The sequence below is a fragment of the Nerophis lumbriciformis genome, linkage group LG20 (genome assembly GCF_033978685.3).
Source record: "Nerophis lumbriciformis linkage group LG20, RoL_Nlum_v2.1, whole genome shotgun sequence".
Lineage (NCBI taxonomy): Eukaryota > Metazoa > Chordata > Actinopteri > Syngnathiformes > Syngnathidae > Nerophis > Nerophis lumbriciformis.
In genome coordinates, this window is record NC_084567.2 from 30,050,001 (window position 1) to 30,077,932 (window position 27,932).

At 40.5% G+C, this 27,932-nt stretch overlaps 2 protein-coding genes across 3 annotated transcripts in view; one reads left to right on the forward strand and one right to left on the reverse strand.

Annotated features, from left to right (window-relative positions):
• The window catches only part of ccnb1 (cyclin B1), a 20,268-nt gene extending 17,107 nt beyond the window's left edge, over positions 1-3,161 (reverse strand). Inside the window, exons 1-2 of the mRNA XM_061981065.2 lie at positions 3,021-3,161; positions 2,735-2,851 (exon numbers count right to left, since the gene is read on the reverse strand). Of these exons, the coding sequence (XP_061837049.2) occupies positions 2,735-2,851; positions 3,021-3,041 (138 nt within the window). The 5' untranslated portion in view covers positions 3,042-3,161. The remainder of the gene's footprint in view (positions 1-2,734; positions 2,852-3,020) is intronic.
• An 8,990-nt stretch (positions 3,162-12,151) lies between these two features.
• Positions 12,152-27,823, forward strand: LOC133619627 (AN1-type zinc finger protein 5-like). Of its 2 annotated transcripts, none has more exons than XM_061980769.2 (6): positions 12,152-12,308; positions 16,962-17,136; positions 20,670-20,799; positions 20,893-20,993; positions 21,400-21,519; positions 26,738-27,823. In XM_061980769.2, exons 2-6 carry the CDS (start codon positions 16,980-16,982, stop codon positions 26,884-26,886), a joined length of 657 nt encoding a protein of 218 aa, XP_061836753.2. In that variant the 5' UTR covers positions 12,152-12,308; positions 16,962-16,979; the 3' UTR covers positions 26,887-27,823. The 2 variants fall into 2 exon arrangements, with proteins under 2 accessions (XP_061836753.2, XP_061836754.2); XM_061980770.2 differs by having other exon boundaries at positions 20,896-20,993.
• The last annotated feature ends 109 nt before the right edge of the window (positions 27,824-27,932 follow it).

The window sequence follows — 27,932 nt, forward strand, 5'->3', positions numbered from 1 at the left end:
TCACTTTGTAAAATGCTTGCTGGAACATTTGATTTGTTTGATAAACTACTGAAAGTTATTTTAGTAGCGTTTGACAGCAGAACTAAATTTAAAGAAAAGACAATCGATTGCATTTTTTTATATGCCTAAATATAACAAGGTCCTGGTTGTGCAAATAAATGAACGTCATATTAAGTCCAAGTAATAAATAGTGATTATTGGTCCATGACATTAAAGTGCATCCGACAGTGGAGGCTCCTCTATGGGGTCTTGGGGCACCAAAAGGTTAACCCCTTTACTAATGTTACCCCAGGTGGCCCTTGGCAAAGGCCTAGTACCTGACTGCTCCCTAGCCAGGGATACGGTGAAGACCTCAACGGCGGAGCAGGCGGAAGACGGTAGATGTAAGAACTACCACAACGGCTGCAATGGCGGAAGAAGGCACCCCTACATCCATGTAGGCCCAGTTATGGGGAAATAACCTAAGACCTCAACGGTGGAACAGGCGGAGGATGACTGCTAACCCTATGGAGCGTCACAACGGCTGGGATGGCGGCTGAAGGCTGCAGCAGAAAAGGGTCCCCAGTCGTCTTGGACTCCATGCCACTGGACCCTGACCCGGATCTGTCAAGTATCGTGTGGTGACTGTGTGCACCAGTCTCCCCACGTTAAAAAGTCACGCACAGGCATCTTCCATAAAAGGGATACACCTCTACCAGGAGGATCGTTATACTCGCTTCGAGTGACCGCCGATACCATATTTTCTTGTCGATTTTCATTACAGAAACTAAAACCTAAGTTTTGCAGGAAAGCCAAATGCTTTGTTCAACACAGATGACCACATTACAGCGTCTTTGGTGATATTTGTTCGCATCAAGAAAATATCCTTAATAGTATTAATAAACTAGATGGTTAAATCTCTCGTAGGCTCAACAGCACATACTGAATCTTGATATCGCTAGAAAACATTGCTGAACAGGGACATACATATACAGCTAAATGCAGTGGTGTGCCGTCAGGGCCAGCAAGGCCTTCTCTGCTGGCCTAACATAACCAGAAAACATGATCATAATTAAAGAAAAGCAATTTTTAATTTACTTTCCCTAAAGTTTTAAAAGTATTCATATTCTCTTGTCATATTATGCTCTTTCCAATGCTGTTTTGAAGGTTAGAGTTCCTATCCAATCAGAATTCAGCTATCTTATGTTGTCATGCTGTACGAAATATGCCCGGGGCCTTCAGAATCAACAATGCGGGCGTCTGTGCACTGTAAGTGAACAGGCACAGTTGATAAGACAATTGCGATAACCAATCAGATCACAAGTTGTCAGTAAGGCCTTGTAGCTGGCCTAAGGTTGAATGTGACATTTACGCATCCTGTGATTGGATACTCACTGGGACCGGATGAATTTGAGAACAGAGTTGATTTTCAAGAAGGATATATAAAGAGAAACTACATCTTGTGAGACGATGTCGGCGATGTAATGGGAAATGCCCGCCATTTCTACTCGAATCAACAGACTACGAGAGGCTATACGGCGTCGATCGGTTGCTACAAATTGCTGATGCGGATTTATTGACTTCTTAATCCCTGGGGACACCATGCCGCCCGTCAAGCATGGTGGTGGTAGTAGTATTATGCTGTGGGCCTGTTTTGCTGCCAATGGAACTGGTGCTTTACAGAGTGTAAATGGGACAGTGAAAAAGGAGGATTACCTCCAAATTCTTCAGGACAACCTAAAATCATCAGCCCGGAGGTTGGGCCTTGGGCGCAGTTGGGTGTTCCAACAGAACAATGACACCCAAACACACGTCAAAAGTGGTAAAGGAATGGCTAAATCAGGCTAGAATTAAGGTTTTACAATGGCTTTCCCAAAGTCCTGACTTAAACGTATGGACAATGCTGAAGAAACAAGTCTGTCAGAAAACCAACAAATTTAGCTGAACTGCACCCATTTTGTCAGGAGCAGTGGTCAAAAATTCAACCAGAAGCTTGTGGGTGGCTACCAAAAGCGCCTTATTGCAGTGAAACCTCCCAAGGGACATGTAACCAAATATTAACATTGCTGTATGTATACTATTGACCCAGCAGATTTGGTCACATTTTCAGTAGACCCATAATAAATTCATAAGTGAACTGGACTCTCACTATTATAATAGATCCACTATGGACTGGACTTTCACAATATTATGTCAGACCCACTCGACGTCCATTGCATCCGGTCTCCCCTAGAGGGGGTGGGGTCACCCACATATGCGGTCCTCTCCAAGGTTTCTCATAGTCATTCACATCAACATCCCACTGGGTTGTGAGTTTTTCCTTGACCTTATGTGGGCTCTGTACCATGGATTGGCTTGTGCAGCCCTTTGAGACACTTGTGATTTAGGGCTATATAAATAAACATTGATTGATAAGAGAACCAAACTTCATGAATGTTTTTTGTGTACGTGCTCCAATCACTCTCACTAAAAAATAGGAGTCGTAGATAAAATTGTAAACTCAAGACAGCCATGACATTGTTATTTACAAGTGTGTGTTAACTTTTGACCACTTAGAAAACCGGTATGTATCCAACGTTCGACAACTAAAATGTAGGATGCAGTAGTTTCCAAATAAGTGAGCCTTTTCACTTAAAATGGCCGCAGGATTTTTTTCATTCAGCATTAAGACTAAGAGTTGTAATTGACCAACGCACCTTTGTTGCGTTGTTTGATTAGAGATGATAATTTTTTAAAAAAGGAGATTAAAAATTACCTTATTTTGTGGCTCTTTATTAGCCTGGACGTTTCCAATTTCCCCAAGTGCTGCTCGCGGCTTTGTGGGTCCGCACGCCTTTCCAACGAGGTCAGTCCTAGTGGTAGCCATGCGGTTCTAACACAAAATTCAAACAAAACAATGTTAGACTGCATAAATAAGCGGACGGTTAAAATGGCTGCTTGCTGACATAGTAGCAGTGTTAGAACGAATACATACACAGCGACGTAAACATGAAATCACTGTCAAACAACACAACAGCATACATATGATGTTAATTACTTACTCTTGTACCACGGAAGGCCATTTTTTCTCAAAAATGTCGTTTGCTCCTGAGCCCGCAGCGTTTGTGAAAGAACGAGGCGACGCTGTAAAAGCGACACGGCGTATCTTAGTTTAAATCCTCGCACGCTCAAAGATGATTGGCTAAATCAAAACAATCGAACACTCTCATTGGCCGAGAGCATCTGCTTAACGTCCGCCCCGGGGGTCACGTGACATATTTTTAAAAAACTGTTGATTTCCGTTTCCGATGACATTTGCTCGGCATGCTTCCGACAAAAAGGCTCGGCTAGTAGGGGCATAGATTCAGAACATTTCGTGGTCAAATATATTGATTGATTGATTGATTGATTGATTGATTGATTGAAACTTTTATTAGTAGATTGCACAGTACAGTACATATTCCGTACAACTGACCACTAAATGGTAACACCCGAATAAGTTTTTCAACTTGTTTAAATCGGGGTCCACGTAAATCAATTCATAGTACAAATATATACTATCAGCATAATACAGTCATCCCACAAGTTAATCATCAGAGTATATACCAGGGGTCGGTAACCCGCAGCTCTCTTTAGCGCCGCCCTCGTGGCTCTCTGGAGTTTTTAAAAAGAAATGTATAAAAAATGGAAAAATATGAGGGGAAAAAAATCAATTTTTTGTTTTAATATGGTTTCTGTAGGAGGACAAACATGACACAAGCCTCCCTAAATGTTACAAAGCACACGGTTTATATTAAACATGCTTCACTGATTCGAGAATTTGGCGAGCGCCGTTTTGTCCTACTAATTTTGGCGGTCCTTGACCTCACCGTAGTTTGTTTACATGTATAGCTTTCTCCGACTTTCTAGGACGTGTTTTTTGCCACTTCTTTTTCTGTCTCATTTTGTCCACCAAACTTTCAACGTTGTGCATGAAAGGTGAGTTTTGTTGATGTTTTTGACTTGTGTGGAGTGCTAATCAGACATATTTGGTCACTGCATGACTGCAAGCTAATCGATGCTAACATGCTATTTAGGCTAGCTATATGTACATATTGCATCATTATGCCTCATTTGTAGCTATATTTGAGGTCATTTAGTTTCCTTTAAGTCCTCTTAATTCTATTTATATTTTAAGACACGCTATCTGTATGTAATATGGCTTTTAATTTTTTGTGGCTCCAGACAGATTTGTTTTTGTATTTTTGGTCCAATATGGCTCTTTCAACATTTTGGGTTGCCGACCCCTGGTATATACCATCCATCCATCCATCTTCTTCCGCTTATCCGAGGTCGGGTCGCGGGGGCAGCAGCCTAAGCAGGGAAGCCCAGACTTCCCTCTCCCCAGCCACTTCGTCCAGCTCTTCCTGTGGGACCCCGAGGCGCTCCCAGGCCAGCCGGGAGACATAGTCTTCCCAACGTGTCCTGGGTCTTCCCCGCGGCCCCCTACCGGTCGGACGTGCCCTAAACTCCTCCCTATGGAGGCGCTCGGTGGTTCAGATGCCCGAACCACCTCATCTGGCTCCTCTCGATGTCGAGGAGCAGCGGCTTTACTTTGAGCTCCCCCCGGATGGCAGAGTTTCTCACTCTATCTCTAAGGGAGAGCCCCGCCACCCGGCGGAGGAAACTCATTTCGGCCGCTTGTACCCGTGATCTTGTCCTTTCGGTCATAACCCAAAGCTCATGACCATAGGTGAAGATGGGAACGTAGATCGACCGGTAAATTGAGAGCTTTGCCTTCCGGCTCAGCTCCTTCTTCACCACAACGGATCGATACAGCGTCCGCATTACTGAAGACGCCGCACCGATCCGCCTGTCGATCTCACGATCCACTCTTCCCTCACTCGTGAACAAGACTCCAAGGTACTTGAACTCCTCCACTTGGGGCAAGATCTCCTCCCCAACCCGGAGATGGCACTCCACCCTTTTCCGGGCGAGAACCATGGACTCGGACTTGGAGGTGCTGATTTCTCATCCCAGTCGCTTCACACTCGGCTGCGAACCGATCCAGTGAGAGCTGAAGATCCTGGCCAGATGAAGCCATCAGGACCACATCATCTGCAAATAGCAGAGACCTAATCCTGCAGCCACCAAACCAGATCCCCTCAACGCCTTGACTGCGCCTAGAAATTCTGTCCATAAAAGTTATGAACAGAATCGGTGACAAAGTATATACATTGAATTATTTACATTATGTCCAATATTTACAATCCGGGGGGTGGGATGAGGAGGGTTTAGTTGATATCAACACTTCATCATCAACAATTGCATCATCAGAGAAATTGACATTGAAACAGTGTAGGTCTGACTTGGTAGGATATGTACAGCGAGCAGTGACCATAGTGAGTTCAGAAAGCACAAGAACAAGTATATACATTTGGTTATTTACAATCCGGGGAGGTGGGATGTGGTGGGGGGAGGGTGTTAGTCAAGGGTTGAGGTTGACTGGAGGTGTTGTTTTAGTGCGGTTTTGAAGGAGGATAGAGATGCCCTTTCTTTTACATCTGTTGGGAGTGCATTCCATATTGATGTGGCATAGAAGGAGAATGAGTCAAGACCTTTGTTAGATCGGAATCTGGGTTTAACGTGGTTAGTGGAGCTCCCCCTGGTGTTGTGGTTATGGCGGTCATTTACGCTAAGGAGGTAGTTTGACATGTAATTCGGTGTGAGGGAGGTGTAGCGGATTTTATGGACTAGGCTCAGTGCAAGTTGTTCTACTCTGTCCTCCAACCTGAGCCAGCCCACTTTGGAGAAGTGGGTTGGAGTGAGGTGTGATCTGGGGTGGAGGTCTAGAAGTAATCTGACTAGCTTGTTATGGGATGTTTGGAGTCTGGATTTGAAGGTTTTGGAGGTTCCTGACTATTTCGTATAGTTAAAACAAGTATATGAGGTCTTATGGTCCATTCAGTGTTGCCAACGCTTCAGTAGCTATTGGCTGTCCTTTTTTTAAATTTTTTAAATTTTATAAACCTTTATTTATAATATGCAACATTTACATACAATCAAGAAATAATAATAATCAAAACAAGTACATAAACAGTACAAAAACAGTACAAAACAGCGCCAGGGGGTTGTAAACTCAATAAAGTAACTAAAATAGAATGCGAAATATATATATATATATATATATATATATATATATATATATATATATATATATATATATATATATATATATATATGTAACACAATGTAAAGCCATGGGCACACACAAGTTCCATAAATAATCTAAATTTGGAACACAGCATCATAGTTTTCACAGCTTTTTGGTTGTTATCTACTGGCTGTCCTTAAAATTTGCGAGAAGCCGCTAGATGGCGTCATCACCTCATTTGCATAATTGATGCAATGGACGCTGTAAAAGTTCAAGTTCAAGTTAAAGTACCAATGATTGTCACACACACACTAGGTGTGGCGAAATGATTCTCTGCATTCAACCCATCACCCTTGATCACCCCCTGGGAGGTGAGGGGAGCAGTGGGCAGCAGCGGTGGCCGCGCCCGGGAATCATTTTGGGTGATTTAACCCCCAATTCCAACCCTTGATGCTGAGTGCCGAGCAGGGAGGTAATGGGTCCCATTTTTATAGTCTTTGGTATGACTCGGCTGGGGCTGGAACTCACAACCTACCGATCTCAGGGCGGACACTCATTAGGAGAGGAATAACGTTGTGGGAGAAAGAAAGTGAGTTAAAAAACTGCTAAGTATGAACACAGTTCTAATTTAAACATTCTTTTGTTGATTCTTAGCGTGTTAGCTTGTTTTCTTTAAATGTAAATCAGTTAAAAAATGTTAGACTCAAGAGACAAGAGCAGGGCCGCAGTTTCAAGAGCCCAAGGGTTCAGGGGCCGGACATCGAAATGTGGATGTTTGGTCAGAAAGTGCCTCCACAACTTATATTTCTTTGAGACTGGATTTGCTTAATTGCAAAGTAAACACATCGGCTTCCAAACTGCATTGTCAATAAATTATTTTTTCTGCCCTCGCTGCTCGTTTCCAGCGTTTGCTGTTAATTAAAAGCATTAAGAAACAGAAACTCTAGAAGTTTTGTTGAGGATTGATGTTCCTTCTTTTGCATTTTTTCCTTCCTCGGTTTTATTGCTTTACACTTCTTCGTTAATTTAGGTTCGTAAGACTGAACATTTAAACATAAAATAAACATAACACAAGTATAACATCAATTGTATATTTTAAATAAATATTGGACATTGTGTATTTTACACCAAAAAAATGGAAGGTTTGGTGTTAATATATTCACACAATAAACTACAAATGTTTACACCTATAGAAATGACACACCAAACATTGCACACACTGTATGTGACTTATCACAGTTAAACCTACGGTGTATTGTTGTCGCCCTCGACTGGTTTGATTGATTGAAACTTTTATTAGTAGATTGCACAGTACAGTACATATTCCGTACAATTGACCACTAAATGGCAACACCCGAATAAGTTTTTCAACTGTTTAAGTCGGGGTCCACGTTAATAAATTCATGGTAAAAATCATGGTCAAATTTAGCGCTATATCTATTAAACGAGCTTCGATCGCCCAGAAGTACTCTTAGAAAAAAAAAACAACAACACCACCAGGAATACAAAATACATCTCAAAGTCAGCAAATTAAATACAAAACAAACTAAAGTTGCTTCCGGATGCGGCGTTTTGTGGGCGGTCTTTTTTTCGTGGCTCACCTTCGGCAGCGTCTTCTCCCCGTCATCTTTGTTGTAGCGGTGTAGCGTGCAAGGACGGGAGTGGAAGAAGTGTCAAAAGATGGAGCTAACTGTTTTAATGACATTCAGACTTTACTTAAATCAATGGTAAATCAATGGTAAATCAAGCAGCCTCTTCTCATCCGGAAACAACAACACCGGAAATGTGTCCCGTAAAAAAAACGTCCGACCGGAACTCTCTAATAACTAAAGTTCCCTGGGTGAATAATGCAAACTCACTACACCAGTATCTTTTAGCGCTTTCATGGCGAATTTACTGCCAGATATAAGTAAGAACTTTACACTACTTTATATTAGAAATGGCAACAGCGGAGGATGAATGTCCCATAACAAGAAGATAGAGAAAAAGTAGAAGCTTTTCGATTACGGCGTCGGTAAGTACTACAAAGGTGGACACGCGCAATTTTTCAGGCTTTATGCGGATTCCAAGTACAGATCAGCAGGTACCAGAAGGTAAGAAAAGTTCATTTTGCATTATATTGTGAAACAAAACGCCAGATAATATGTCTTACCTTACCTGTATACACACACCATAATAATACTTGTATGTTGACGCACATCAAGCGGTACAGCTTCACAGCTTACCAAAGTTGTACAAAAACATTTTGATAGATTTTTGAGCGCCATGTGTAATGTTCTATATTTTCAATGGAGCTGTCAGGTTCAAACACTGATGACATCTATTAAACAGACAAAGAAGCAAGGAATTAAACAGAGACAGAATTACATTTGGCTCAATTGAGGAGAAACGTCTGGGCTGTACTCTTGTACAGTGTCCCACCACGCTCTGGCGAAAGATTGTACGCCTCCTCTTTTATTTGGACTTTCCCTGATTCCATGGCAACAGCTGTTTCTAAAGGAAGGGGGTCGTAAACAGCCGCTGCCTTTGGTCACAAAACAGTTCAAAGAAAAGGTGCCTGGAGGGGAGTCAGGCCCTGCTTCCTCTCCGCTTTGTAGATCTTGGGTCAAGACAAAATCTTCCTGTGGATTACAATACATCAAAGAAACAGACGCCTTCATGTCGCTTCCCATCCTACACAGTGGAGTTTTCTCCACCTGTGACTTGTCCCTGTCTGATACCAGCAGGGCAGAGTCATTCGCAAACAAGAACAATTCACAGTCGCATGCTGATGACAAGTCGTTTATGTATACTAGGAACAGTAAAGGCCCCAATATACTGCCTTGGGGGACTCCACAGCTCACTGAGAGGGGGGGGACACGGTGCCGTTCACCTCTACCACCTGTTCCCTCCCCTCCAAGTAAGATTGCATCCAGCTTGATGAGGTTTTGTCAAATCCGATTGCTCTGAGCTTATCCAGTATGACATAATATTGTGAAAGTCCAGTCCATAGTGGATCTAACATAATAGTGAGAGTCCAGCCCATAGTGGGGCCAGCAGGAGACCATCCCGAGTCGTCGTTCCTGACATCTACAAAGCAATTAGCTACCTCCTGCCACCCACTGATATGGACGAGTATTACACAGTTAGTCTGCCGAGCTCTAGACAGCACCGAAACTCAACAACGGCACATTTGCGGATTATAATTACCGGTTTGCAAAAAATATTTTTAACCCATCCACCCCATCCATTTTCTACCGCTTGTCCCTTTCGGGGTCGCGGGCGGAGATACACAGATAGACAGACAACATTCACACTCACATCCACACACTAGGGCCAATTTAGTGTTGCCAATCAACCTATCCCCAGGTGCATGTCTTTGGAGGTGGGAGAAAGCCGCAGTACCCAATTAGGTGAAATTGCATAATCTCCCACGGCACACCAAACAATATCTCACGGTACACTAGTGTGCCGCGGCACAGTGGTTGAAAAACACTGGGCTAGACCGTCCCAACTCATATTGCTCCAGCCCTCTATATAAATATAGGAGAGATCAAATTTGGTATTTTTTATAAACGACTGTAACACAGAAATATTTGTCAACATTATAATGCTAAAGGCAAAGTTTTTTCTACATAAATATCGATTTATGAAAGTACAGCCTACATTTTCTCTTTGTGATTTAAGTAGCCCTTTTTGTCTTTTTTTTTCACATTTTTTTATTATTATAATTGATCAATATTTAATACTCAATCTGTATTTGCTTTTGTTTTCATTCCTTGACATGTTTTGCTGATGTTGTGATATGCTCAACCTGATGTGTAGTTTGTTGGTTATGTTGAAAGTGCCTTGACTTTTGTGTGCATTATAAATGTATGTTTGCTGTTAAAAAAATAAAATAAAATAAAATAAGATAAATAAATTAAAAACATTTTCTTGAATAAAAAAAAAGTAAAACAATATAAAAACAGTTACATAGAAACTAGTAATTAATGAAAATGAGTAAAATTAACTGTTTGATTGATTGATTGAGACTTTTATTAGTAGAATGCACAATACAGTACATATTCCCTACAATTGACCACTAAATTTACAAGTGGACCCCGACTCAAACAAGTTGAAAACCTTCATTTAGTGGTCAATTGTACGGAGTATGTACTGTACTGTGCAATCTACTAATAAAAGTTTCAATCAATCAATCAAAAATAGTAACACCCGAATACATTTTTCAACTTGTTTAAGTTGGGGTCCACGTTTATCAATTCATGGTAAAGGTTAGTACTATTAGTAGACCAGCAGCACGCACAATCATGTGTGCTTCAGGGACTGTATGTATCCCCTGAAGATTGTATTGATGTATATTATAGGAACCAGATTATTAATAACAGAAAGAAACAACCCTTTTGTGTGAATGAGTGCAAATGGGGGAGGGAGGTTTTTTGGGTTGGTGCACTAATTGTAAGTGTATCTTGTATTTTGTATGTTGATTTAATAAAAAAAAAATAAAAAAAATAATAATAAAAATAAATAAATAAAATATATATATATATATATATATATATATATATATATATACCTGTGTATATATATATATATATATATATATATATATATATATATATATATATATATATATATATATATATATATATAGTAGGGCTGTGAATCTTTGGGTGTCCCACGATTCGATTCAATATATCGATTCTTGGGGTCACGATTCGATTATAAATTGATTCAACGCGATTCTCGATTCAAAAACGATATTTTTCCGATTCAAAACAATTCTCTATTCATTCAATACATAGAATTTCAGCAGGCTCTACCCCAGTCTGCTGACATGCAAGCAGAGTAGTAGATTTTTGTAAAAAGCTTTTATAATTGTAAAGGACAATGTTTTATCAACTGATTGCAATAATGTAAAATTGTTTTAACTATTAAATGAACCAAAAATATGACTTATTTTATCTTTGTGAAAATATTGGACACAGTGTGTTGTCAAGCTTATGAGATGTGATGCAAGTGTAAGCCACTATTGTTAATTTTTTTTTTTTTTTTTTTTTATAAATGTCTAAAGATGATGTCAATGAGGGATTTTTAATCACTGCTATGTTGAAATTGTTACTAATATTGATACTGTTGTTGATAATATTCATTTTTGTTTCACAACTTTTGGTTTGTTCTGTGTCATGTTTGTGTGTCCTCTCAATTGTTCTGTTTATTGCAGTTCTGAGTGTTGCTGGGTCGGGTTTGGTTTTGGAACTGTATTGCATTGTTATGGTATTGCTGTGTATTGTTTGTTGGATTTATTATCCATCCATCCATTTTCTACCGCTTATTCCCTTCGGGGTCGCGGGGGGGGGGGGGGGGCGCTGGAGCCTATCTCAGCTACAATCGGGCGGAAGGCGGAGTACACCCTGGACAAGTCGCTATGTCATCGCAGGTTCGATTGATTAATTAAAAAAAAAAAAAAAAATAATAATAATAAAAATAAAAATAAAAAAAATCGATTTTTTAAAAATAAGAATCGATTCTGAATCGCACAACGTGAGAATCGCGATTCGAATTTGAATCGATTTTTTTCCCACACCCCTAATATATATATATATATATATATATATATATATATATATATATATATACATATATATATATATATATATATATATATATATATGTCTTAATAAGGTTATCCAAAAAATAGTGCTCGATACCGTAGTAGAGCGCAATATATGTATGTGTGGGGAAAAAAATCACAAGGCTACTTCATCTCTACAGGCCTGTTTCATGAGGGGTTCCCTCAATCATCAGGAGATTTTTTTTTTCTCCTGATGATTGAGGGAACCCCGCATGAAACAGGCCTGTAGAGATGAAGTAGTCTTGTGATTTTTTTTCCCACACATACATATATATATATATATATATATATATATATATATATATATATTGCTCCGGAGCAGAAAGTAGCAGTAATGCACCATTAAGCTAGATGCCACCCGCCGTAAAACACGAAGAAGAAGAAGAAAAAATGCTGCCTGGCCCGCACTCCGAAGCAGTAGGTGGCGCTAATGCACCATTAAGCTGGATGCCAACCGCTTTAAAACACAAAGAAGCGAAGAAGCCGTTGAGTTCAGTTCAGCCCAACAAAGTCCTCACACTTAGACGACCCCAGTTGTGTGCTCAAATAAACATTATTATTCCATTTCATTCTTTGGAAACCCACTGTCATCTGACGTAAAAGGTAAGTCAATTCAACAGTAAAAACAAACAATGGCGTGTGTTCCTTATCGTCTAGAAATGCCAGTTCTTTGATGATTTGAAGTCGTTATTTTTTTTATCATAAACTCACCACATTACATCAACAACTATAAAAAAATACTTTAAATATGAACATGCTGTAAAGTTTGTTCCTTTTTTCCTCTAATTGTTTAGTCTTATCAAGTTAGGAGTAATATAGTCCTGTGTCTATCTTTTACCAACACACATCACGATTGCTTCAACTATATTATATATATTTTATTGTGTGATTTGTTATAATATACACATCGCTTGGATGTAGCCATAAACGCACAATATTGTAATTAAAAGCAAGCTAATATTAGCAAAATCACGAGAAACCCCCATCTCAGTGTATTTAGCTAGCTAGCGTTAGCATGCTAGTTACGATAAAGATGTGTCGAGATTCACTTATAACCGCACGCATTTAATCGTTAACATCACATTTGTATTCATGCCGTTTATGTTTTCATACGAAACACAACAACGCTACGCCCTAATTTCAATTTAACTGCTCGTAAACGAAAGCGACTAACATTAGCTTGCTAGCATGACTCGGTGGATTTGGTGTGTGTGGCACGATGGTGGCCTTCCGTTTGGAAGAAAGCGTTTAAACGCCTTACATTTTTAGAATAATATACGTCGAGGATAGTCGGGTAGATAATTTTTATCCTTTTAGGTGATGTTGGCAATTAGTGGTGAGCGGTTTTAAGAGCTTTAACTCAACGTGGAATGGTGAGCCTTTGTCTTGTTGCTATGAGCATGCTGGTTAATTATCTGATCTGCTTGTTACAAAGCTATTCTTTTTAAACACATCCTGTTCACCTGTGGGTTACTTTTAAGTTGAAACAGTCTTTAGTTAATTATATTCGTACAGAAGCTAGTGCTTAACTTTTTAAGGACAAGGTAAGTGTTGCCTTAAAGGAGACATTATTTTCTATCCAGACAGGGGCTACAAAGCATACATATACAGTTTTTTTAAATTCATTATTATTATAAACATATCAGCTTTCTTGTCATTTCATGATGCCTTTATCTCTATTTTTTCCTTTTGATAGAGGGATGTATTTTTTGTAATTTTTTATTGTTTAAGTTGTGTACATGTAGGTGATGTATCGGGACAGACCCATTAAGAGTTTGAGCAGAAATATGTCGTATAGCAGGGGTGTCAAACTCAAATACAGAGTGGGCCAAAATTTAAAACTGAACAAAGTATTGAAGGTTGAACAAATTAACCTTTTAATAGGGACCCAAACACGTTTTGCATTGAATATTGAACAAGCAAGGCTTATATAACTTTATAGTGACATGCAAAATCCAGCTTCATATAATAATAATAATAATTAAAAAATATCAATGGCATATCAAATACAATTGAAATAAAAATTGAATGCCTCTTTTTTATTTGCAGCCTTCTGAGGTAAATATCAACATGAACTTTTTCCACAGGCTAATAAATTTGATAATAAAATAACGATGAATAAACCAACCATTCAGGACTTTAAACTGCTTAGTTTGCAACACAATGATCGAATCTGATGTGCCCAAGCCAGATACCTGGCATCTTTTTTTGGATGCTAGCTCATTAATGTCGGGGCTCAGGCTTTGAGTTGAGGCAACCTTCATTATCGAACCAAGGTGTTCATCAGTCATTATATCTCGTAGTCCACCCGGACCACAGTCTTGGGGGCGTGCCTTAAAGGCACTGCCTTTAACGTCCTCTACGAGCTGTCGTCACGTCCGCTTTTCATCCATTCTAACAACTTGCCGGCCCAGTCACAAGATATGTGCAGCTTCTGTACGCACACACACGTGAATGCAACGTGTACTTGATAACAGCGATACAGATTACACTGAGGGTGGCCATATAAACAACTTTAACACTATTAGAAATATACGCCACACTGTGAATCCACACCAAACAAGAATGACAAACACATTTCGGGAGAACATCCGCACCGTAACACAACATAAACACAACAGAACAAATACCCAGAACCCTTTGCAGCACTAACTCTTCCGGGACGCTACAAAATACACCCCCCCGCTACAACCAAACCCCCCCCCCCCCCCCCCCCACACACACACACACACACCTTGTAGCGTCCCAGAAGAATTAGTGCTGCAAAGGGTTCTGGGTATTTGTTCTGTTGTGTTACGGTGCGGATGTTCTCCCGAAATGTGTTTGTCATTCTTGTTTGGAGTGGGTTCACAGAGTGGCATATTTTTCTAACAGTGTTAAAGTCGTTTATACGGCCACCCTCAGTATAACCTGTATCGCTGTTGATCAAGTATGCATTGCATTCACTTGTGTGTGCGTGCAGAAGCCGCACATATTATGTGACTGGGCCAGCACTTGTTGGACTGCATGAAAAGCGGACGTGACGATTTTCGGGAGGTATGAGAATTAGCGGTGAATGCAGTGTTACCGCGGCACCGCTGCTGTATATAATCGGAGGTCCAGCTTTAGTGTTAATTTGATATCGCCTCAAGGGCCAAGGGAAATTACAATTTTGGCCCTTTTGTGACATGAAAAAAACACAAGTATTGTAAAAAAACAACATGGCGTTTACTTTTTGATATCAAAATAAAACACAAAGCAGTTTGGCTAATGAAGATAAAGTCTAATAAACAAGATGTATTCTTCTCCAACGCACACTTGTGGTTCAGTACAACAGTTTGGCAAACAACAACAAAAACCAGGAGTGACAGCGTGTTTTCTCACCTCTTCAAGTCTCATTCACAGCAGCTGATGGATGCTGTATTGACAAAATGAAAGCCACATCATATAGTTTTTTCCCTTCGCTGTTTACTTTTAGTATGGGGACAAGTGTATCCAATATTGTCCACACCTGTCTCCATCGAACAGCGGTGCACTCTTAAACACACGGCGGGAAGCGAGGAAAAATGACTGTAGCGTCCCGGAAGAGTTGGTTCCGCAAGGAATTCTGGGAATGTGCTCTGTTGTGTTTATGTTGTGTTGCGGTGCGGTGCAAATATTCTCCCAAAATGTAATTGTCATTGTTGTTTAGTGTGGTCTCACTATATGGCACAGGTTTATGACAGTGTTGGCCACCCTTAGTGTGACATGTAGGTCTGTTGACTAAGTATACTTCGAGGTAATGCCCTTGGAGCGAGGTTACCGTTGTTAGTCTGCCATGGTTAATATGCAAAAAGACGCTAGTACGCATGCGCCTGACTTCGTGTTGCCTTACATCCATTAACAAATGACGGGGTTTATAAAGGAGAAAGAAGACGGAATGACTGTCTGGAATTGTATCGCGAGTTATCATTTAGCCGTTGACCATTATATCCCTTGTCCATTAACAAGTAAAAAGTCAAGGGCGGTCACGGCAAGTTGTTGCCGCAAATGTTGGTAAATTTTTTAAGGTACTGCGGCAAATGAGAGAGCGGTCGCGGCAATTGCCGAGGTTGTTGTGGTTAAATTCGAGCCCTGTGCTAATTGTAGCACCCATTTGTTATGATTGATTGTAAAATAAAGAATTCAGAGTTGTTTCAGTACCACGGTGTAGCTGGGGCACCTATGCTTGACAAAAATGATGGAAGGGTGCCATTACACTCCATGCGTCTTTTTGGATGTAAGTCGTGGTGTGGACACAAAATGTTGTATTCATTTAGCCATTGACAACCTTAACAGGACCTAATTTGTCAAACTTTTGTGGAGTTTGCATGTTCTCCTCGTGACTGCGTGGGTACTCCAGCTTCCTCCCACCTCCAAAGACATGCACCTGGGGATAGGTTGATTGGCAACACTAAATTGGCCCTAGTGTGTGAATGTGTGTGTGAATGTTGTCTGTCTATCTGTGTTGGCCCTGTGATGAGGCGGCGACTTGTCCAGGGTGTACCCCGCCTTCCGCCCAATTGCAGCTGAGATAGGCTCCAGCACCCCCCGCGACCCCAAAACGGACAAGCGTTAGAAAATGGATAGATGTATGAAATACTGTGAGGCTTTGAAGTGGGGTGTTATTAATGTTTGTGTGCAACTAGTGTAACAGTCAACATGACGATAGTGGCAGGCCGCCGTAAAGTTAAGGGATTTGGCATCGGTAGGGCCCCATGATTACCCCGGAATCACAAAATTTGCCAATGAAACGTGGAGTCTACTTTTAAACGTGAGAAGTTGTGAAAGTTGGCTTAATGTGACTGAAATGTTGTCAGGAACATGTCTATGAATGTTCTCATTCATCCAGGTCATTGTCATCTCAGGGCATTCAGTCGGTCGCAACTGGACTGTTTGGTTTGTCTTAGAAGACCATTCGCCGCTCTTCCAAGTAAGCTTCATCAGTTCGTGCTCATAGACGTAGATTGGTCAGATCTAGTCCAGCGGCTGGTGCCAAAACCCCAGATGGGCCTCCGTCCGCCTGTTTTGTCCGGGCCTGGGTTCACACTTTACCAAATTAACCAAACTAACAGAAAAAACTAGACTAAAGTTTGTTTTACCTTGACCAAAAATGACAAGTATTAATGCACCCTGAAAAGTTGGCACGAAGTCATGAAAAAGTAGTGCAATTGATGGCTCAGTTAGGTTGAAATATTATTGTTGTTGTTCCAGACAAACACGCAATGCTTCAGTGTGTATTTTTGTGTGTTTTTTCAGGTCAGTTTAGACATCGCTATGGCGCAGGAGACCAATCAGAGCCCAGCTCCTATGCTCTGTGCCACAGGCTGTGGTTTCTATGGCAACCCCAGGACTAATGGCATGTGCTCTGTTTGCCACAAGGAGCACCTGTCAAGACAGAACAATGGAGGAGTCAGTTCTCTGAGTGCTATGGGTAAGACCTGCTGTTTTTCTATGTCCACTTGCATGGACTTGTTATTATGTGCAGGTCTTTTAACCTGAACCCGTCTGAATTGAAGTTAATTGTCAATTATCAACAAACCTCTTGGATTATGTCTGCCTACACTCCTTCACCTCCCCACTTTAAATTAATCAGTAACATTAGTGAGCATTAGGTCTATTTAAAGTACCAGAAGAGTGGAAAAAACAATTACTTTATTTGCCTGTGTTTCATTGTATCCATTAAATAGTATCCAATTGTATTTATAATCCACAAAGTGTGCGAAAATACCGTCTAAACATAAAAAAATGCCCTAAATTCAATTGGTCATTTTGAATATTCCACTTAGAATATCTTCAGCAATTTCCGTAGATTCTACGTCACTGTAGTAATTCGTCTGCATTATGACCATATCAGATCAGTCATACTGGAAATGTGAGATGTGCTGTTTATCATTCACAAGCCTTATGTAAAACAAGAACACATATGCTTGACTTTTTTTATGCATTCCAAATCACAAATAAATAGCTAACACTTGGGTCAACAGATCGAGGGTCCTCTATTGCACTCATTATACCCTTTTAAAACATCCAGAAACCACCAACTAAACTCCATTTACATGTCATGATCTGAAAATTAACCAAATATTAGTGATATTGTTATAAGCGCAAACGGCCCATTCTAGCAGTGTATATATGATAATTGCTTCAATATAGAGGCAACTTGTTTTTCCACTCTCCTGGCACTTTAAGGAATGTATTTACTGCACACACGTGCAGAGTAGCTAATAGTTATGCAGGTATGTTCTTAAGTTAAGTGTGTGAATGCTCCAAAGCAGTCAAACCCTAGGTATAATGTTGCTATAGAAGACTTAAGATATGTGAGCATTGAAGCAGCAGGCTATGTAACATGCTCCTTGTTATTTTTGTGTTTGTGCCTTCAAAAACCACAAATTACCCAGACACTTTGCAACTGTGCAGTGCTATTGGGCTATTGAACCAGAGAGTTATGTTGTTGTAAATAAACAAAACCGTGATAGGACATTTTATTATTGATGTGCAAACACAAAAAGCTGGAAATGACAAACTCAGTAATTATTTTAAGAGTAAACTGGGAAATACATACAGCGAGCCAACAGTTTGCATGCAAATGTTCAATCACTGTTGTTTAATCTAATACAATTGGGCATTTCGAGCATTATAACAGGCTGAGCTTGATTGCATAATTGGTAGGGTTGGGCATCGATTGATGCGAACTGTCTGTTGCATTCCAATTCTCCTGGAATTCAAACGTAGATTTTGATTTCTGACGCTTGGTCTGCCGACTGGAAAAATGATTTAGCTGGCACAGCTCCATACACCTTGTGTAGCCGCTACACTTTATCAATAATCCTGCATTGTGGCAAATAGTCTGCACTTCTTATAGGGGAACTGCACTTTTTTGGGGAATTTTGCCTATCATTCACAATCATTATGAGCGACATGACGAGAGATGCTTTTTTCTTTTTTAGTGCATTCTAAATATGAAATAAATGCTATCAAAAGTTCACTTACAATGGAGCCTATGGGAGCCGCTCAATTCCGCCTTTAAAGAACATCCAAACACCTCCATTAAGATTATTGTAGGGAGGGGGCAAGAGTCTTTGTGTCGTCCTCGCCAGTTTTGGATCATAAATGGCCTTCAAAGGGTACCAACCTTTTGAAATACTCGGACATCTTCTGTCCAGGTGAGTTGCATGATTTATGATCGACAATAAACTTACAGGGAGCGAGAAAGCAGCAGACCACTCGATGATGTAAACATAGGGACACACAATAGTGATCACGGCGCCGCTATAAATAGTTTGTCTGCGTTAGCGCTTATAATACCGTATTTTCCGCACTATAAGGCGCACCTAAAAACCTCCAATTTTGTCAAAAGCTGACAGTGCGCCTTATATATGGACCAATATTGAGCCTCCAACAGGTAAAAGTATCAATCAATCAATCGCATCTACGGTAAGCAGCCGCCGAATTCATTTTCCCCGGTCTTCATTTTCCCCCGTAAAAGAAGAAGAAGCGCGCGGTGCATGCTGGGATATATGACTGCGCGAGGCGTGCCGTTTCATTTCCATTTGTTTGTTTATGTAAAGACCCCAAAATGGCTCCTATTAAGAGACACGCTTACGACGCAGAGTTTAAATTTAAGACGATCAGTCACGCAGTAGAACACTGACTCGATTAATGACGACTTCGACGAGACGTATTCGCCCAACTGTTTAATTCGGACACTGAAGAAGAAGAATTTGAGGGATTCGTGGATGAGGAATAACTTCATAAAGTGAGCTTTACATGTTTATTTTGTATGTTGTGTTGTGTGACATTAACGTTTGAGCAACGTTGAGTTATTGATATATTGTTATTGCTCTGCACTATTTCGAGTGTTACTATATTGTGATTGCAATAACGTTTGATTTACCCTAACAGTATCACTGTTTTTTATCTGTTTATTGTATCAGGGAAAAGTTCCCCTCCACTATGTGATATAAATGTTGCACTACATGTTATATTTTGCTGTTGTTAAAAGATAAACAAAACACCACGTCACTGACTTCACCTCGGGGAAAATAATAAAACAGCTGTTTATTCATTTTGGGAGTGAACAGAGTTGTCAGAACGCTGGTTTGTAATCTATTAATAAAGTTTGACTGACCTATCTGACAGTTTTGTTGACATTCCCTTTAGCGCAGCTCCATCTAATGGATGCATAAAGTAACCCCAGCCTCTACTGTAGCGTCTATTCTATGCGCCTTATAATGCGGTGCGCCTTATATATGAACAAAGTTTTAAAATATGCCATTCATTGAAGGTGCGCCTTATAGTGCGGAAAATACGGTAATAATATCACTAATACTTGATTAATATTCAAATGAAATGTAAATGGAGTATTTTTGGCTTTTTTTGAATGTTTTTTTATTGGATTTTACGGGTGAAAGGGAGCAGCTCCTATTGGCTCCACTGTAAGCGGACTTTTATTTACAAGTTAGAATGCTTTTTTTTTTTCCTTAAAGCATCCGTCGTGTCTTTCATAATGGAAAAAAAAGTGCAGTTCCCCTTTACATTTTAATATCACTGGAAGACTGGATAATCAGCAGCATAAAACCTGATTGGATCATTATCTCTAACACATAAACTATAGTATATGTGTAAATGTTTTTTTATGAGGTTTTCAAAGAAAATGTTTTAATATTTGAGCGTTTACCCCTGTGAAAAGAAACTTCATAACACATATATTCAAGTTTAACAGATTTATATTTATATACTGCTTGGAAATAAACCCATTAGAATAATAACGTTTTCATCCTGCCTCTTGAAAGAATCAGAATCAAGAATCATTAGGAACCGAAATTGAAACAAGCAACCGGAATGGAACCGGCCGCGTCCAAAACGATGCCCAACCCCTGATCATTGGAGACATGCCAGTCAATGCCAGTATTTGTTGCTTCTGTCATCTTTCAGCTGTTTTATGTCGTGCATCATGTTCCTCAGGCAGCAGCATGGTCTCCACAGAAGTTTCAGCAATCCAGCGGTTAGAGGCCACCTTGAATAATGCAGCAGCAGCAGTGGTTGCAGCTGAGGCCGCAGCTTCAGCAGAGGCTGCTGCAATCGAAACTCTCAGGTATTTTCAAAATGTGTTAAAGTGTGTTGCATTAGCTTTGATGAACATGAACTAAATTTTATATTTTTGTTTTTAATCTCCTCTCTATTGCAGTAGGATGTCAACTATTTGTGTAACACAAAAGATGACTGAGATGAGTCTTTCCTCGGAGGACAAAGGAGCATCCATTAGCAAAGCAGACCTGACAGAGCTTGGTGCGTATCAAAACTTTCTTCGAATATTTTTTAGTCTTTAACAACTGTCTGATATAGTTTTACTTACTTTTGATTGCTCAACTCATGTTATTTTAAAAATAATAATTTTAATTTATATTTGAAATATGTTCAACCAGTTATTAAAGTTATTAAAAGACGTCCGCTGATTAGATATTATTTTAATATCCTTGCTTCCAATTCCTATCTATTACTGACCAGAATGTTTCAGCAATTTATTTAGACTTATAAGTAATCGAAACCAGGCAAAATACTTGAAACTAATTTCCATCCATTTTATTTACTCAGAACTTTCATCAGCTGCTAATTTGTGCTGTTTCTTGCTTCAACTGTATTTTTTGATTGCTTGCATATTTTGAGGTAAACCTGTTCAATGTGTTGTTTTTAGTGTCCACAGACACAGATATTCATCCCTCCACTGCTGACAGTCCAGTATTCAGTGCTCCTGATCCCCTCAAACCCAAGAAGAACCGTTGTTTTATGTGCCGCAAAAAGCTTGGTCTTACAGGTGAGTCATGTGAAAATAGCTTTGCTGTAGAGGTACAAATGTGTTTAGGGTTTTACTTTCTTTCAGTCTTTTAATACATTAATTAATGTTCTAGGAGCAAAAAGTAGGGAAGGGCTGATGATTCTAAGGGCCCATTACCAACCTAACAGTAGATGAGACTTGTAGCTGCTGGTTTTGTTCTTGTTTTTATTGTCTCCAAATCTCTGGCAGCACCCCTGCTGTTGACTCGTCTCTGTTCTAAAAAAAAAGGCCACTAAGATGAAAGCAAACAATGGTGTAAAAGACCTTGGAAGGTGAAAAAAAATTTCCGGGAAAAATAATAAAATGTGTCTAGATACTTTGGTCTTTAAATTCTTAGAGCATTCAATCAATAGAAAATGGACTGTTCAGTTGGTCTTAGACGTTTCGCCTCTCATCCGAGCCGGCTTCATCAGTTCATGCCCACAGACTTAGGCTAAAGTCACACTGCAGGGTCGGATGTCCAATTCAGATATTTTTGTCCCCTCGGCCACAACCCTGCCCTCTGTTTTCCAATCGCATAATCCAGGTGTGTTAGTCCGACTTTTCAAAAACCGAACACGATCGGATTACGATGTTTCCATCGGCTGTAGGAGGCCCATTTAGAGTCGAACTATTTGAGAAATCGGACTAATTTAGTGCATGTACACATACTGATTGTCTCCTTCTTTACTATAAACAGTAGTCACCGACTCCGCCATTAAAAATACTTTTTTTTTCGGAAAACCCATCTTTTTGTGAAAGGTTGGTGGGTGAGGCAGGACTCTTCACACTAAAAGCAACTTTTTCACAGTTAAAGGCACATGGCCATGAGTTATAAACGTTTAAAGTAAGGCACTTTTTACGTAAGAGGAGTGAGGGTTGTGTTGTTCTCTTGGTCCTCCTAAAGTCTATGATGACCTCCTTTTGTTTTGGCGGTATTAAGAACCAGGTCATTGTCTGTGCACCACTCCTCCAGGTGTTGGACCGCCTGCCTGTAACAGGTCTCATTGTTGTCAGCAATGAGGCCTACCGCCGTAGTGTTGTCTGCAAAGTTCACAATGATGTTGGAGTAGTGGATGGGGGCGCAGTCCTGGGTGAAGGGTGTCAAGAGGGCAGGACTGAACACAGCCCTGCGGTGTGTGCTTGTGCTCAGGATTATGGTGTCAGACGTCAGGTTCCCTATCCTGACATTCTGAGGCCTGTTGGTCAAGAAGTCCATAATCTATGTACACAGTGTGGTGGGGAGTCCAAGGTTGGAGTTTGTGGACCAATTTATTGGGGATCATAGTGTTTAATGCACTGCTGAAGTCCACAAAAATCATCCTGACATATGCGTTTGGCTGCTCCAGGTGGGTCAGGGCTGTGTGAAGTGCAGTGGAGACAGTGTCCTCTCTAGATCTGTTTGTCTGGTAAGCAAACTGGTTTTCATCTAGGTCTGCAGGGATGCTGTCCTGGATATGTGCTAAGACAATCCTCTCAAAGCACTTCATTATGATAGGGGTAAGGGCAACTGGACGGTAGTCATTAAGTGATGTAACAGCAGGTTTTTTGAGCACAGGAACAATGGTTGTGGAATCTGAGGCATGTGGGGACTGTGGCTTGCTGTAGGGAGAGGTTAAAGATGTTGGTGAACACCCCTGCCAGCTGGTCAGCGCAGGACTTCGGTAGGCGGCCTGTGACCCCATCCGGTCCAGCTGCCTTTGTGGTGTTGATCCTTCTCAAGGTGGCTCTCACCTGGTGCTGCTCAGCAGGCTGAGCTCTTCCGTGCTGTTTCTCAAAACAAGCAAAGAGGAGGCTCAGTATGTCTGGGAGATCCCTATCCTGACTGACCTGTGTGGTGTTGCTCTTGTAGTCAGTCAAGGACCTGATTCCTCTCCACATGCAGTCTTTTTTCTCAAAGAGCCCCTCAAAGGCGTTGACTGTAATTGTTTGGCATCTTTGATGCCCTTTGTCTGGTTCTTTAGGGCTGTGCTGTAGTCAATCTGATTTCCTGACTTTTAGATGGTGTCCCTTTTCTTTTAGCAGTGCCCGTACTGATCTTTTAAATCAGGGCTTCTGGTCTGGGGACACCTTGATGTTTTGATGGACACTGCTGCTTCTGTGCAGAACTTATTGTAGTCCTGCACAGCCGCCGTGAAGCCTTCCAGGGCAGCTCCTTCAGCAAACACATCCAGTCTGTGACCTCAACACAATGCTGCAGAGATGCAGTGGCCTCCTCACTCCATACCTGTACAATCTTTGTGGTGGGTCTGCTTCTGCCCCCTACTGGTCTATATGATGGTGTCATTAGCAGAGAAATGTGGTCTGATATTCCCAGGTGAGAGGCTGCTGCAGTTTTGTAAGCTCCCTTGATGTTTGTATACACCTGGTCTAAAATATTGCTGTCTCTTGTGGGGAAGTCTATAAACTTGTGGAGCTTAGGCAGCACTATTTTGAGCTCAATATGATTAAAGTCCCCTGCCACAGTCACCGCTCCCTCTGGATGGCCATTTAGCTGGCTGTTCACAAGGCCATGCAGCTCCTCCAGGGCTAGCATGGCGTTAGCGTGTGGTGGGATGTAGACCGCTCTATTGGAGACGACTGAAAACTCCAATAAGTAAAATGGCCTGCATTTCACTGTTAAGTATTCCAGCTCAGGTAAGCAGTGAGTCGCAGTTGTCTACGGCTGTACACTAAACGTTTATGTACACACACACACAACCCTGCCTCTCTTCTTACCAGAGCATGCAGTCCTGTCGGCCCGGTAAACAGCGCAGCCAGCTAGCCCGATAGCCTAGTCAGGAACGTTGTTATCCATCCAAGTCTCCATAAATACCGTCACACACCAGCAGTTCTTGTCAGAGAATATCCCTCGCCTTATTTTGTCAATCTTGTTGACAAGTGGCCAGCAGTTGGATAGGAGGAGACTCTGTAGTGCTGGTCAATGCGGGTTAGCTCTTAGCCTAGCCTGCAGACCGCCTCTCTTGCTCCCTCTTCTGATACCGTTGTCTGCATTGCTGAGAGGTGGGATGAAGAAGGTTCCTCCGGGGTTCTATGTGGTCTGTTGCCTGATCTCTGATGGAATGTCCAGTGAGTTTGGTGTTTCAGTAGTGTATGACCAGGACTGTTTGCCCTAGAGGTAGTTTAGCTCGGGTATAGTGGAAGTTAGCATTTACGTCAGATAAAAACTCGTATAACATACTAAAAAACAAACAAGACTACTAAAAAACGGATAGTGCCGAGGGGCTGCGTGTGTCTGTGCCGACATCTTGTTTTAAATTATTCTTCTGTAGAATTTAATAATGTGCAAATTACACAAAAATGTAACATTTAGTAACTTGGGATATTTACTTATTACTTGCAAAATGAGATGTCAATTCTTGATTGGTTATAATTTTGATGAACTTTGAATTGAAAATGTCAGAAATGTAAGGTTTCAAAGACTAAACCATGATGATCAGAATTATAACAAATAAAGGCGTGCATGTAATAACTTAAAATCATAGATTAGTTTTACATTTGAAGGTAATTACTGACATGAATGGACTTTTACACAGTATTCTAATTTTCTGAGTTTCACCGGTATAATATAATGACAGAGAAAATCTGATTGCAGGAAAACATGGAACTTTTCTCAGACTACAATTGAACATTCACCCACCGAAAAGGCAAACTTTCGACCACAAATTTAGTCGCTGGTCGGTGACAATTGTTTTGCGGCAGACGTGAACAGGGACTGCCCGCCTCGGAGCCAGTCAGAATCTGTCTCTCGTCATGCTAATCTAAATGAGAAGGCATTCATTTCAATTAGACAAATAATAACGCTAACATAAGGCGTTAGTTTGAACCTGTTGTATTCAGATGACGTGCTGGTATTACTGCTGCTGGGATTAAATAGGAGAGCGGTTCAAAACGCGACTTTCACTTATAATTATTGCATGCTGTGTGATCAAATGTTTCGGGCCGGCCCAGTCACATATCTACAGCTTTTCACAAACACAATTGAATGCAAGGCATACTTGGTCAACAGCCATACAGGTCACACTGAGGGTGGCCGTATAAACAACTTTAACACTGTTACAAATATGCGCCACACTGTGAACCCACACCAAACAAGAATGACAAACACATTTCGGGAGAACATCCGCACCGTAACACAACATAAACACAGCAGAACAAATACCCAGAACCCCTTGCAGCACTAACTCTTCCAGGACGCTACAATATACACCCCCCGCTACCCCCTACCCACCCCACCTCAACCCCGCCCCCGCCCACCTCAACCTCCTCATGCTCTCTCAGGGAGAGCATTTCCCAAACTCCAAGCTGCTGTTTTGAGGCATGTTGAAAAAAAAAATTAACGTTGTGACTTAAATAATAAATATGGCTGTGCCATGTTGGCATTTTTTTCCATAACTTGAGTTGATTTATTTAGGAAAACCTTGTTACATTGTTTAATGCATCCAGCGGGGCATCACAACAAAATTAGGCATAATAATGTGTTAATTCCACGACTGTATATATCCGTATCGGTTGATATCGGAATCGGTAATCAAGAGTTGGACAATATTGGATATCGACAAAAAAAGCCATTATCGGACATCTCTACTTATAATTATTACCATTAGGGCTTTTTCTTGTAAAATGTAGTCGCTACTTTAGAGCGTTTGTTGCACCCATTTTGAGATCTGATGTCATTACGCAACGCCGTCACCACCTGAAAAGATCAATAAGAGAACTGTTTAATTAAATGGCTGGCGATTCCAAGGAATTGATACACTAGGTACTGGTTCTGAACAAGAACCGGTTTTCGATTCCCATCCCTATGTAGGGGAAACCCTGCAATAACAAAAAAAAAACAATAAAAATTGAATCCTGGAATGTGTAACAAAATCTATAGAAATGTAATTCTCTCCCAAAGCGTGCATCCATTTTTGAAGGAATGTTTCACATGAGTGAAATCTCTAAAATGGAAACACAAGGCCAAAGCTGCGGTAAAGATCGACTGGCCTCGGAAGCTCATCAGCTGATCACAAATCAGTTAAAAAAAGGCAAATATCAGCCTTCGGGTCCGACCAAATTAGGTGTGAGCATGAAGTGATGAAATGTCAAACATAAACTGAACAGTCCAGTTGTGATGGATTCAATGTTCTGTAAAACAAAGATCTGATGAATGACAACAACCATATTTAGTCTTATAAGTAAATTGCTAACTCTGATGTCTGTTGTGGCGTTGCAGATTTTGACTGTCGCTGTGGGAACTTGTTCTGTGGCGTTCACCGTTACTCCGACAAACACAACTGTCCATACGATTATAAAGCTGAAGCCGCGGAAAAGATTCGCAAAGAAAACCCTGTGGTTGTTGCTGACAAGATCCAGAGAATATAAGACTTTCAGACATTGGATCTTTACTAAATGAATTTGTGCCCAACTTTCCCTTTGTTTTTTCACCATTACAAATGTTTTTTGTTTTTTTTTCAAATAGCATCTTTCGTTATTCTTTGTATGCTTTTTTTTTTTTGGTCTTTCTAGAAGTGGATGTGAACACTATGTACATGTGTGTATCAGAGCAGATGTTGGTCAGTATTTATCTGTAGGCTGAAGATAATCCATGCATCCACTTTGTACTCCTGTTTAAAAAAGATTCAAAAAAGGTACATTTATTTGTTGAAGGTTGTGATCTTGAGGCCTCTGTTGGCCACTGACGCCAAACTACCTGCGCTTCAATCGACAGGCGTATTTTTTTCTTTTCTAAAAAAACTAAGAAAATCAAGAACTGAAATCTTCTGACTGGTCAGATGTTGCACCTGCCCTTAAGTCTGAGCCACTGGATCCACCCTCCTCACACAGCCATGTTTGCTAAGCTGACATGTTCCATCTGATTGTTGCTTTGTGTCTGCTAAATTAATACCTATTATTTTTATCTCCCCGTCACTACAAAATATGTTTAATGTCATACGACAAATTGGCTCATTTTACAGGGTTTGGTCCCACTATTTTCTTCTGTCACTTCACTTGTGAATGTTTTCTGCTGTTTAATGTGTGTTGACATGTTCACAATGTTAGGAGTGTCACATTCACAGGATATTTGTGGGGAAAAATGTGTATGCTGGATGATTATATGAGGTGAGTATTTCCATTTTCTTTTATTGATTTTAATTATTTCTGTGAAGGGGGGCAATGCTTAACTGCTTAATGTGGTTTTGTTTATTTTTACCCTTTTAGTCATGCAAGTTTGTACAAACATTTTTATTTATATACTACAGTGTCTGTAATCCTCCAATAATACACGTGTGTCTGTGTGTTGTAAATAAACAGTGTTCACAAATAATATACTAAAAGATGTTGGTCCTTACTTTTCATAGAGGGCGAAAACAAAAAACTTCCAAAAATGAAAGTTTGTATGTTTTTATTGTTGTTCTACTTCAACTTTT